This window comes from Pezoporus wallicus, unplaced genomic scaffold, assembly GCF_028554395.1.
Source record: "Pezoporus wallicus isolate ANWC-B61680 ecotype Strahan unplaced genomic scaffold, APGP_CSIRO_Pwel_v1 contig_7461, whole genome shotgun sequence".
Taxonomy (NCBI): Eukaryota; Metazoa; Chordata; class Aves; order Psittaciformes; family Psittacidae; genus Pezoporus; species Pezoporus wallicus.
In genome coordinates, this window is record NW_026637976.1 from 813,500 (window position 1) to 827,555 (window position 14,056).

General features: G+C 47.1%; 1 protein-coding gene across 1 annotated transcript in view; it reads left to right on the forward strand.

The window, feature by feature from the left end:
* ACER3 (alkaline ceramidase 3) overlaps nt 1-4,142 on the forward strand; it is a 61,569-nt gene extending 57,427 nt beyond the window's left edge. Inside the window, exon 11 of the mRNA XM_057408568.1 lies at nt 170-4,142. Within this exon, the coding sequence (XP_057264551.1) occupies nt 170-223 (54 nt within the window). The 3' untranslated portion in view covers nt 224-4,142. The remainder of the gene's footprint in view (nt 1-169) is intronic.
* The last annotated feature ends 9,914 nt before the right edge of the window (nt 4,143-14,056 follow it).

Consider the following 14,056-nt stretch of genomic DNA (forward strand, 5'->3'; position numbering starts at 1 on the left):
TTGGATACCTTATGCTTTGAATTTTCACTGGGGCACACTTATTGTTTGATGTCTGCTCTACATCCCAAGTAATGCAGTTGAAATGATGGTTAATAGTGTTTGGTTTCTGTTCCAAGAGACATGATATTCCAGGAAATCTTTCCCCTTCTTCCTCTTTTTCTTTTAACAGTTTGTCTTTGGAATCTGGCCTATTCTTCTTGTGGAACCACCCAAGAAGCTTTGACTGAGACCCAAGCAGTCACCTGCCATCACCTAGCCTGGCTGAATAAAGAGATTCAACAGTTCCTATGGCTGAAGTGTCAAACTTATGGATCAGTTCAAGCACCATTGCTACAAAAGGACTTCTCTGTGTTCCCAGGCCAGCACAGAGCAAAGAGTTGGCACACTAGGGAAATAATGTTTAGTACAGCTTTATTCTAAGTTGTTAAAACAAAGATTAAGACACAAATATTTTTATGTATATATTGTATAGCTGATGATACTGAGCTAATATTTCGTGCTGGTCACAGAAAACTAACCATTTTTGAAGTGGAATTGCAGATGTTTTTCATTCAGTTGTTCTTTCTGTGGTTGAAACTAATATTAGTAACTGAATGACAAAGGCAGGCCATTGATGGCCAAGCTGAGCAGTTGTGTGGCCTATAGTGAACTGAATGCTTAACCCGAACTACTTTAATCTTGCACTTTTATACAACTAATGAAGTATATAATGATTGATTTAGAGCTTTATTCTATCCTGCTTTTCCACAGCCTCCTTTGCCATTTATATTTGAAGCAAAGCGGTTGGGATACCTGTGCCATTTAGTTCCTTTTGTACCAAGCTTCCATTATCTCTTTAGTCCAACTGAATACATCATGGAAGATGTTCCAAAGTGACCAGCAGAAGATGCTTAAGATGGTGAAGCAATATAAGGGTTCTTGCTTGTGTGTGGAAACTGAGTTCCTCATTTGTTTGACCAGTGATCCACCAGGAGACTGCAGGGTGACTGTATTAACACAAGAAACACTTTTGTTATGTTTTATAAGTATTACTTCCATACTTTTCTACCATTACTTTTCACTCCCCATGTCCCATTCATACCACAGATTGACAAACACCTCCAATGTGTGCTTTGAATTCATCTCTTCCCCTTATTTGATGAGTCTTAAATACTGGTCTGACTTTCAGAAGCATCTTCTTACCCAGACATATTGAAAGAAAGAGTAAAGAACAAGGCGGATATATGAAATTGGCAGCACTTCACTTCCTCTGCATCTGTCCATCACATGGTTACTCTGTGGAAAGTTGACCACCTTTTGGAGACCAAGCTTTGGGGGATTAATGGAGGGGACAGACTCTGGTTTGTGCCATTTTATCTACCCAGATGATGAAAATCAGTAAGAAAGCATAAAGAAAACATTGAACTAACACAGTTCTTCCAAATATTATGCCTCATATTGGAAGCTGTGGGTTTGACTTCAGAGCTTGGGACAGCTATCCCACAGAGTCTATCTCTGGGTCTGTTAGCTGCCATGCTATGCTGTTGCTGTCTGCTTTTGATGCTCTGAGGGATTTATCCTTCTTGCCATGAAGAAATAAAAGGGAAATGCTCAGACTCATCAGAAACCCCACTCAGTATTGATTTAAAACATGCCCAAAGCAGCAAAGCGTGGGATTATAGCTGCAACTGTCTCCCAGACCACAAAGTCATGGCTGTTGTACAATCAGTGCTGATTCAAATTGTCTCCTCCATTAATGTTTCCTCCTTTAATGTCTTTTTCTCCTGTTTGCAGCTCAGCTGCATCTTCTGTGTCCATCAGTAGCGCTGCCACTGATGTGAATCTCCAAACAAAACCACTGCTTTTCTTACATGACTGACCCTGGACTCTTGGGATCAAACAGACCCAAACTCGGGTCTAGAAAAAGATACATAACCTTGAGTGACTTCAGTGAGCTTTAAGCACGTGCTGAGAGCAGCACATTTCAACCTAGAAAGCACTACAAAGACTCCTGAAGGATAATGTTAGAACAGATTTGTTGTCTGTAGGTTCCAGTTCCATAGCCAAGGTCAGCATCTGTGTGTGATCTTCAGACAGAAAGAGGTCGGAATTAGAGCACAGAGGAAGGAAAATGCTGCCTTGGATCAAGTGTCTTTATTTATATATTTTGTAAAGAGATTTGAGAACTGTTCTAAAAATGTAGCTTAAAAAGAAGTGCCTGCCTATTCCTCTCCAGGCTCTCAAGCATGCTTCTGCACAGTGCATCTGATTGTCTTATTTAGTCTATATTTAGTTTACATGTTTTCCTAAGTTAGGGAAAGAGTCCCATAACAGGGACATTGCAGCAAGACACATCAACAGTCAGTTGTGACGTCTACTAAGGATGAGATTATCCTTAAGAATATGAACAAACCCTTTATTTTAGTGGCCTTAGTTTTGTTACTGGAGGATGTGGGGGCTCTAGTTGGTTTCCCTGTAAATGAGGAACCAGATCATGCTGAAAAGCCACTTTATTATTGATAAAGCATCTCTATAATGGTTTATATTAAAGAAGCTTATTGATTTTCCTACACATTTGCAACTAGAAAGTGTATTTTTTCCCCAGATCCTGTTGAACTGAATTGTCAGGGTTTAAGAAACAAAGGTGGAAAAGCTCTTGTTTGAATTTCATGCTGCTGTTAGCTTTTCATTCAAGTATTGTCACTGATGCTTTTATCTTTAAAAGGAATTATTATGTAGATTGGCTTCTTTCTTCATTCCAAACAACCAAAACCATGCACGCCTCTACCACCCTTCCAGCAGCCTTTGTTACAGGTTATGTTAGACCCTGAAGAATGTAATTTCTATGTGTTATTCTCTATCCTATAAATAACCTAAAGTGATGGGTGCTTTGGTTTGACTGCCTTACTGATCTTGGGAGTGATACTGAAGCTCGTTTTAACTGGGTGTCACTGAGATTTAGACTGCCTTTTCTTGTGCCTGGAAAGACATCTTTATTCCTGTGATGTGTTAAATGTCTGTTAAATTGCTTTATATTTATATCACTTGTAAGACTTGCTGATTTCTTTCCCTACGAACCTTGGATCAGCACATCCCAAACTTTTCTTGCACTACATCTTGTATCTTTGATCCCGTTTTTTGACTAGGATTCAGACAACAGCTACTTAAAGGGGAATTAGGGAAGTAGCGTGTGTTGTTTACTATCAGTCCTATGGGATGTGTCGGACAGACTTGATAACAATGAATTCTTTTATTCTTTAACATCTATGAAGAACCAGGACATCTGCCACTTTACGACCATCAGTTTGGCACAGATCAGCAGCAAGCAGTTCTGCAGACCATGAGTTGAATAATTCTTCCTTGGAAATAAGAGGAAAACCTCAAAATTACTCTCCCAGTACAGATCAACACCATACATTATGCTGGGAATCTAGATTTTTCTGGATACAGCTCCAGACACGCATTATCCGTAACAGAAGATAAGACATGATAAACAGAAATGTGCCATCAGAAGGCATCTCATCTGTGTTTGGATGCAGCGTTGCTGGCTTGCGGTATTAGTTATCTCTGGACTTCATTTTCACCTCTGGACTTCACTGTAATGCTTTTCCCTCTAGCACAGGGAAGATGTGCTAGCTACTAGGGTCGAGAAGAGCACCCCAGAGTGAGAATTGGGACATGCAGTCGATCACTTGCCAATCTACCTCTGTCATGTGTTGTATTATACCTGTGCCCTTAATTCTATCTGCCTGAACGTGCTGACGTTAGAGCAGCCTCACTTAGACCATGCAACAGTATTATACTGAGCTGTGGCTGACTGTGCACTCTCCATAATCAGCTTGTTCAGTGTCTGCCACTCTTAGGTTGTGCTCAGCCTGTGGTTCATCTATGTGGAGAAGTCTGGCAGCTTTAGAAAGACACATGAGTAGGAGGACTTTAATTCAGATGTGTGAAGTGAAACCTTCTGGGCAGTTAAGTTACATTTAAAGCTAAGATGCAAACAGTATCACTTGGTTTACATGATTTTGGGAGGGACGTGATAAAAAGTACTGGTTTATAATTAGTTTATAATTCTCTTTTAATCTAATATTGTGCTGTGCTTATTCCTGGGCCTGTCTTGTTTTGCTGAAGCAAAATTGTATGATTTAAAAGGTGGCCGATTCTTTTGGCTGTTGTACATTTGCTTTCAACACCTGGTTTTAAACAACTGGATGAGTTCTTCAGCCAGCTCTTCCCTGTGAGACTCTCGGCAACAGAAAATCCTCCCAGATATCCCAGACTGGTTTGGGTTGGAAGGGACCTTAAAGCTCATCCAGTCCCAACCCCGGCCACGGGCAGGGACCCCTTCCACTAGAGCAGCTTGCTCCAAGCCCCTGTGTCCAACCTGGCCTTGAACACTGCCAGGGATGGGGCAGCCACAGCTTCTCTGGGCACCCTGTGCCAGCGCCTCAGCACCCTCACAGGGAAGAGCTTCTGCCTAAGAGCTCAGCTCAGTCTCCCCTCAGGCAGGTTAAAGCCATTCCCCTTGGCCTGTCCCTACAGGCCCTTGTCCAAAGCCCCTCTCCAGCTTTCCTGCAGCCCCTTTAGGTATTGGAAAACTGTTACAAGGTCTCCCTATACCACTAGTGCTCCTCACAGTCACAACTACCTTGTTACATCTGCCTTCAAGTATTCCAGTATTACTGCTGCTTTTAAAGCTGTTTGTGGTTGTGTTTTTGGCATTTGATAGCAGGCACTGCATCAATTCAATCCACCACTTCTCTAGTGGAAGATGAGCTGTAACGAAGCAGCACTGCTGTGTTCTTCAGCACACCTCCTGATCCAGAACGCACCATTTTGCATATGGAATGTGCACCCCATAATTTAAATTAGCATAGTCAGGTAAAAGGTTTGCTTTAAAGAAACCCCATCTGCACTTTGTAAGCAGGTGGTGGGAGGCTTTAACTGCCAAGTGCTGTTGAACTGTGTGATTTAGTATGGAGGGGAATAAGTGATGGAGTCCTTATTACCCAGAACAAGCGAAAAGCCAGGAGATTAAGAAATCTTACATGGGAAGAGAATAACAGAGATTAAGCACAGAACCCCATGTATTAAGACAACCACCCTCCTGGTTCCTGCACTTTAGACACTTGTGTAACGAGCCTGAATGATTTGTTATTTATACATTTAACTTTTCATGCACTCTTTACCCTAGAAGTGATGTGCTCTCTATGACATTCGGTTCACTGCAGGTTACTTAGCTGTTGTTTTATGAGGATGGATTGTTTCATACATAAATGCATTTCTTACCCATCTGGAATGTCCTCTGCCAGTTTTGGGTGTCCATAACGTAACTACAGAGAATATACTGCCTGTTACGACTGGGTTTGGGTTTCTTTGTTCAGCTTCTCGCTCATAGCTGCCAAGTGCCTGATCTCTCTGTCACAGGTCTCTTTTTGAGCAATGAGGCTGTGTTTTCTATTGGGGTCCCTAACACAAGGTCCTTGATAGGTGGGGGTCAGTTTGGGTTTGGTTAAAGTTCTCCCATTGAAGTCACAGCACTCCTGTTAGTCACTTTCCAGAGCCATATGTGGCTGCCTCTGCTTGGCTCAGCCTTGAGCCTCACTACCCCACCCCACATCCCTGATGCTGTTGCATCCTTTCAGGTTTGAAAGCTGGCTGAGGGATTTAGCCCCACAGCTGTTTATTCAGTTCAGTGATGGGCAGTGTGAGAGCACAGCAACCAAGCAAGCACTTCATGCAGAGCCCCATGACTGGAACTCCACACAGGACTGGGGACATGGGGGTTCGTATGTACCATTCTGAGGGCAGGGTTGATGCCTGAACCTCTCCCTTTACTTCAGAACTCTCCCTTTTTACTTGTTGAACGTGTTTAGATTTGATGAGGCATGGAATTGCAGATTTAAGAAGAACCAAGCTCAGAATCCAGCTAATGCAAGACCCTAAACCAGTGCCTGCAAGTGTTTTTTGCGCATGCTTCACAGGAGTTGTATCTGCTTGATGGTTAGAGCAGATTGTTGAGACATCAAAATGCAAAGATAAAAGGTCTCTTGATCATCTGTCCACAGGAATAGCTGTAAGCACAGTCTCATACATCCTTCTTTCCCTAATGCTGTGGAACGCTCTGTTTCTCCAAAACTAATGTGGAATAGAAATAGGCTTTCACACACGGTTTGGGTTGGAAAGGACCTTAAGATCATCCAGTTCCAACTCCCCTGCCATGGGCAGGGGCACCTCACACTAAACCATGGCACCCAAGGCTCTGTCCAGCCTGGCCTTGAACACTGCAAGGGATGGAGCATTCACCACTTCTTTGGGCTCATAGAACATCATGTACTGACATGCTGTCTAAATTGAAGCCTTGGTCGGTCACTGTGGTGTGTACGCTGTTGCTCCCTAGATTTTGGAAGAGGGAGTTTCAAGCAACATAAGCAGCGAGTTCCTCCTTAGACAGAACAGGATCTGATTTTTCTCTTGATCTTCTAAGTTGACATTGTTTGATGTTGACTGTTGAACTCAGCTGAATGCACTGATGATGTTTACTGTCTTAGCAAATAACATCTGTCCACCTGTAATGGACATGGAATACCCCGTGTTAACATGACCAAACTTCCTAATATTGACACTATGCTAACGTGGGGTTTTCCTCGAGTTCAATATATCATTGCAGATGGCTGATGACACTGTGACAGATGAACAGCAGTTGACTGAAAACAGCTCCATTGAGCAATGTTTATTGACCATTTTCATATACTGAACTGACTCTTCGTACCAAACCAGCTGGTGACTAACATTACCCTTATATGTATCAGCAGATCTTGTTTTGCAAAGCACAGTAGCTTTGGAATAGTTGCTGTCTTTCCTTTGTTATTCCTGCTGCAGTCGAGCACTCATTTGTGTCTTTGGAGTTGAAATTATTAAAGAGGTTTGGTTTAAATACAGCTGTTCCCAGGTGTTTCTTGGCTTTTGGGTTGCCCGGGGCTGGCCAGCGTGTGATGCTGTTCAGTGGATGAGTGGTTGTATGTCTATAGAACAGCAAGGTTTGTATGACCTGCATCGGTGGGGAAGCTGCTTGTATGCAGCTACAACAGTGTGAGGCCCTGTGGTAGCAGCACAAAGCTTGGTCGTATTGCCTACAGCCAGCAAACACAGTCAGGTTTTAAATAGAGAAGGATGTGATTGTGTTCATTTTGAAGCCTCTGGGCTCCCCCAGTCTTTGGTGCCTTGTGCTGGAGCCCTTTAAGCACTGGACCTTGCTTGGAGGTGCAAATAGTGCAGGATCTTCTCATCTCCAAATGCAAAACCCAGTGTTAAAGGGACTTCAGGTGCGTGACATGGATGGGAGAGGAAAAGGCAGGAGTCAGAACGTGCCATCACCGTGGAGGTGCAGATTGCACATCCTTTGCCTCATCCTTTCCCTGTTTGTTTCAGTGGGAGGAGGATAATCGCTGCAGGGCAGAACCTCTCCAGGCAGAACCCATGGACCAGAAGGCACTGACTTAGCCAGTTCCATCACATCCCAGCAGCCAGGCTCCTCTGGTGACCCCCAGGTGTTTCCCCCACTTCTGGCAGCAATCCCAGCCTCTCAGAGACCCCATTTTCTCCATCTGTGTCTCTGCAGGGACAGCCTTGAGCTGAATATCCAGTGACCACAAGGCATAAACCTGCTATAGCCAGTGGTGTGAATGTGATAGAACCATGGAATCAACCAGGCTGGAAAAGCCCTTTAAGCTCACCCAGTCCAACCGTTCCCCAGCACTGCCAAGGCCACCACTGCCCCATGGCACTGAGGCCTCGTCTCCAAGGTGTGTGCCCTGCCCTGGGCAGCCTGTTCCAATGCCTGAGCACCCTCTGGGGCAGGAATTGTTCCTCAGCTCCATCTAAACCTGCCCTGGGGCAGCTTGAGGCCGGTTCCTCTTGTCCCATCCCTTGTTCCTTGGGAGCAGAGCCCAGCCCCTCCTGGCTCCATCCTCCTCTCAGGCACTTGTAGGCAGCCATCAGGTCCCCCCTGAGCCTTCTCTTCTCCACACTGAACCCCCCAGCTCCCTCAGCCCTTCCCCATCACACTTGGGCTCCAGGCCCTGCACCAGCTCCGCTGCCCTTCTCTGGCCCCACTCCAGCACCTCCATGTCTCTCCCCAGAGCTGAACACAGGATCCGAGGTGCAGCCCCACCAGTGCCCAGCACAGGGGCACAATCCCTGCCCTGGCCCTGCTGCCGCACTGGTGCTGATCCAGGCCAGGGTGCTGGGGGCTTCCTGGCTGCCTGGGCATGAGCTGCTCAAGGATCCCCAGGTCCTTTTCCATGAGCGGTTTCCAGCCACTCTTCCCCAAGCCTGGAGTGTTGCATGGGGTTGTTATAACCCAAATGCACTGGGAGAACCAGTGCAACCTCCCCTCGGTTCTTGCTTGGGGATGCTGCACACAGAGGCATGTCCACACTCCACAGAGAAGCATTCCCTGAACGCTGGGCTGGGTGAAATCCAGCTTTGCATTTGGAGCCTGCGGCTAACCTGGATCTGAGTATTACTTGGAAATTTCCCTGGGGATGAAAACATTGTGGTTGTGTCAAACACCTCCTGCCAACCAGAAAATTCAATTTGGAGCCTGGCAATTCCTTTTCAAGACTGCAGATTTGCTCACAGCTTTCCTAATTTCCCATTCCCCTCCATAGTCTCCACACCACCCCCCTTGATTTTGCTTTATTCAGCCTGGTCAAAGGCCAAAATTGAAGCTATACATCTGCAACACTTCAGTTCCAGTGGCTCTAACCAGAGACCTGTGTGTGCTCGGTGTTGTACCCACAAGAGAAGCAGTTGCTGCCACTGTGGCAGAGGAATTAGTGATCCAGCCTGGACTTCTGGTGCTGCATGCATGGAGATGGAGGGGATAATGGAGGTGTCTCTGTGGGTCAGTGGGTGACTCCTTTTTGGCTGTGAATCATGGAATGATTTGGATTGGAAGTGATGTTAAAGCTCACCCAGTTCCTACTCCCTGCCAGAGGCAGGGACACCTTCCACTAGACCAGGATGCTCCAAGCCCCTTCCAGCATGGCCTTGAATGGCCTTCATCTCCTATTGGCAAGCAGAGTATTGGCCTAGAGCTTCAGGTAGGCTCACAGGACCTCTGAAACTGCCCTAACTACTGCTTTTGAAGGTTGCATTGAGTAAGGACATGTACCTCAAGAAGCCCAAGTGATCTTGGCTTGCCTCTTACCCAGAGGGACCAAGCACTCAACATGCTTCTGTTGAACATGCTTATGTTATCTCTTGGCCTTATGGAAAACAAGACACAAACTGGCTGGAGGTGGATCTGTGATCAAGTAGCTCTGTGTCCTCAGAGAACATCTTGAGGGCCATCTGCCTCCCCAACAGCTCCTTCTCCAACACCTTAGACAAGGTAAGCCTGGGTTGCACTGAGGTGTAGGTCCAACACCAACACCAGATTGGGGTTCAGCAGAGCTCCTTTTATGGGTCCTCAATGGGGACAGGACAGACAGACAACTCCACCACCATTGTGCTGGCAGCGAGGGAGCATCACCAGAAGCAGGACAAGGACAAATGTCTGGATTCAGCCGCAGCCAAGAGGGGATAATGTGGTGAGACCTGGACCTCAAGGAGGAACCCTGTGCCCTGAGCATGAGCAGACCCGGGATGATGTCCTCATTCACCTTATACCAGCATGGAACTAATGATATTTGGAGCACTATGTGTGACGGATAAAAACATCCCAACCTACAAGAAGAAACTGCATGGACTTACTTTTCAGACCTATTTTGCAGTCAATGTAGTTAATTCAGCATTCTGGCTCCTAAAGTCCTCACCAAGGTGAGACAGCCCCAAGCTGGTACCTCACCTTGCTCACATCCAAAACCCAAGGGGCTCAGTGCATGACACTTTCCAGCTGCTCCTGCAACCCAAATAGCTCCTGAAAAACATTCAACCTCATGAGTCTCCTTCACTGAGACTGACTTGGTCATTTGCATGCAAGAGGCTAACCTTGACTTAATGAAATTAGCAGTAATTAATGGCACTGATAAGCACATAGAAAGGGAGTAAATGGAGCTTGATGCGTGCGGCTCCTGTGGACCGTGCACCCACAGCACAGCACCCAGTGACACCTCGAGACATGGAGGCCTGACTCTGGTTTCTCATCACTGAGCTCAGGTAGGTGGATGCTAATGACCAGCAGCTAACATGATCACACAGAGGCTGAATTAATTGAGTTACTCTGCTGATGCAAACTGATGTCAACCCCTTGACATTGATAGAGCTGCAGTGATTTACGTGGATGCTTAACCTTAGCACTGCTTTTTTCCTCATAGCTGCTGTGTTGACTCACTGCTGAACAGCAGAACGGAGTAAAGCTGTTGAAATACTGCAGTGTTGTAGGAGCCTGGGGACAAGTCCAGCTTCTCAGGTAAGAGAAGTGATGAAGAGGACAGCCAAACCCACTCTGCACCCAGGCAAACCTGTCCAGTGAGTCATTGCTTAACAGGATTTTGCTCCTTTGAAGTCCTCCAAGGGATTTCCTGGTTTTTCCCTTTGTTTCCCTTCTACTTCTTTGGTGTTTTTTCTTTAATCTTCTTGTTTTCAACACCCCACCTCGGCTGGAAGAAGAACAAGATTAAGTTACAAGATGAAAACCAGCAATGAACCCGCAAACAACAGCATCAGAGCAGACCTGTTGTAGGAGGGATATTTTATACAGCTTATCTGAAAGGCAAACAAACTCCAGCTGTGTTTCCTTGCTGCTAGCATCAGTTGGAGACAATATGGACTTGTTTCTGCTGAAGATCTCTCTGCCACGTCCCCCTAAATTTGACAGTTCACTGTCAACCTGCTTTGCAGCCGATGCGCTCACGCAAGCCCCTCCAGAGCAGCTGTGGCTCTTCAGTAAGGCCCAGGACATTTGATTCTAGGTCTGTCAATATGCTCCCATCACATGGTGTTTGTGTTCAGGATGAAGTAAAAGACCTTCTTCCCATACCATGATCCATGTTACATCCCAGCAGATCCCTTCCTGGAGCAGCAGCCCCGTGTCAGGTTTGCACAACCATCACAGCAACAATCCCAGCCTGGACACACCATGAGATCTCAGCATTGCTCAGGCCAAGGGGAATGGCTTTAACCTGCCAGAAGGGAGACTGAGATGAGATGTTTTCCCTTGACTGGATACATGCCTTGTCCCCCCTTTGGGCTTTTCTCCTGGGAAGAAGCTGCATGGGAAGGGTATTTCCATCCTCCTCTTTTCCCCTGGACTATTGATGTCACTGAACTGCATTATTTTAATATCACTGAACTGGATGATAAACACTTCCCCATCTCTCAATTCGGAAATCCTTTTTCCCTCTCTTTTTTTTGGCATCAGTGCCCTCTATTTTGGCAAAGACATACAGCAACGAAAAGACATTGCGCTGCCTGTTTATATAATTAGACTTATTAAAATACTATGTGCAGAGAGGAAACAACCTGGACGCTTGGGGATGGGTTTATATCCTTGGGCAGTGGGAGTTCCCAGCCTCACACATGACGACTGGTCTTTTTGTGCTATATGACCACTGCTGGGTATGTTTTTTCTCCCTTTTCCCTCTTTAAAACTCAGGGACGCCCATATCAGACAGTGCCATCCTTCTGGGAACCCATGGAGCAAGACCGAAGGATGCAGCACCCAGATCAAGCATCCCAAGCACATCCCACTGGCCCCACACAGCAGCAAATACCTCTTTCCACAGCCCAGACCACCTGAGGCCCACTGAAGGCACCACAGCAAGTCCCAAGGCTGGATTTAGGCTGCAAACACTCACTGAATCCCAGCTTGGTTTGGGTTGGAAGGGACCTTAAAGCTCATCCAGCTCCAACCCCTGCCACGGGCAGGGACACCTTCCACTAGAGCAGCTTGCTCCAAGCCCCTGTGTCCAACCTGGCCTTGAACCCTGCCAGGGATGGGGCATCTATGATAGAAGAGGCTCTGCTGAGAATTTAAGGCAAAGCTCAGCATTTTGCCTTGGCTTTTCCTTACCCAATGCACCACCCACTGCACTTGCTCACTAATTCACACAGCCCCTTCTTCACAGCTGGCAATGAGAGAGATTACTCGGGTTATTGAAGAACTAAGAGCACCTCGGATCGTAAGGAGGTCCATATCATCACCTAGCTAGCTGCTGTCTCCTATTGCCAGCCTGGGGTATTAATTGCCTCCCTGCTGATTCAGAGGGAACAGAGCCAAGCAGGGAATCAGCCCTGCCATGCCTTGCAATACCTCTCTTTTCCCTCGATCTCCTCTCCCAGTCCCAGCCAAGGCTGGCAGTGCTTTGTTACTGGGATCAGGCCTAATTGCAACCCAAGAGTCAGGAGAGAACTGGAGTTAACTGCTCTTAACCAGAAAGCGTTAACTCTAACCTGGATATATTTTACCCCAAAAGATGGATTAACATTTCCCCTTCTTGCAGGATCAAAGGGTTCCTGGGTCCTGCTCCATTGCTCTTCCCATGGACTGCACAACGCTGACTCCTTTAGGAAAAGGAAGAACCTAAAACACACCAAAAAAGCCCGAATTCTGAGCTCGTGCACGCATCCCAGGGCGAGCGAAAGGAGAGCTGACACAGATTTAATGAGGCAACAGCTTCTTGGCAGCACCACGGGTCTGCTCAGAGCGGTACCGTGATTCAGTTACTTCACTGATGCAGTTATGCTGTGTGAAAGGAGGGGGGAAGCTGTGTGGAGAGCCAAGGAAATGAGGTTTTCAAACACACAGCTTACTCAGCAGGGTTTGCTGAAGCTTAGGTGGGCCTTGGGCATATCATGGTATTGGGGTTGGTAGAGAAGCCTTCCCAGGAACCATAGCACTGCATTCCAGAGCATCACAACGCTGCATCCAAATGGACTTCGGACAAGGGCCTGTAGGGCCAGGCCAAGGGGAATGGCTTTAACCTGCCAGAGGGGAGACTGAGCTGAGCTCTTAGGCAGAAGCTCTTCCCTGTGAGGGTGCTGAGGCGCTGGCACAGGGTGCCCAGAGAAGCTGTGGCTGCCCCATCCCTGGCAGTGTTCAAGGCCAGGTTGGACACAGGGGCTTGGAGCAAGCTGCTCTAGTGGAAGGGGTCCCTGCCCGTGGCAGGGGTTGGAACTGGATGAGCTTTAAGGTCCCTTCCAACCCAAACCAGGCTGGGATTCAAAGATCTGCTCAGGAAAAGCAAATCCTGCCTGAGTCCTTCAGAAAGAAGCCACCAGTTTCCACAGTGAGCGTGACTTGAAGGAGGAAGCTGTTATCAAGCAAGGCTCAGGCTCAGCTACACCAGATCAGCATTTGTCCTAACATCACAAGGTGCTTATCAGCAAGAAGAGCTGTGTGCAAGAGCCTTGATGTGTGGCTCTGCTTTGTGCAGCTCTCAGCACGCTCTTGGGAGCTGCTGGAAATGGGACCTTCAGATGTCTGCTGGGAGCAGAAGGCCGAGATGGTGACAGAAAGGGAACAAAACCAACCCAAAGGTGAATTTTTATTGTCTTTTGGGGGTGAAGAAGAGAATCAGCAGGAAAACTGCCTAAAAAGCTCTTGGCAGCGCTGTCTGGAGTCAGCATTTGTTAGGGCAGCTTCTGACCTGCCATAAATACAGAGCAGCTGAGAAGCCAGCGGTGCCCTTTGCTCCTGCCCTTCCTCTTTGCTCCAGGGAACACGGCTTGCTGGCAATCAGCTTCTTCTCCAAACCACCTTGGAAAACCCTATGGGAAACTCAAGGTCATTGACTGAACTCCTGCAATGCTGCCTGCTCCCAAACGGAGCTGCATCCCTGCCAAAGCAGCTGAGCCCTGGTCGCCTCCAGCTGGGTGGTGATGGCCAAACCGTGACCAAAGTCCTGGTGGGTTTGTGGCCAGGGGATGCTGTTGACTTCCAAGAGCTCCCATGCTGCTTGTGCCATGAGAAACACGGGCAAGGTGGGAGCTCACGGCCAGCACCTTGATCTGTGTCAGGGCTTTGGCAGAGGGCAGCACCCATGGCTGAACAATCCCCACCTTGTCCTGCCCTGGGGTGTCACGGAAGATTTAGCTCTTTTCAGCTGAGGAAGGGCTGAAGGAGCATGGT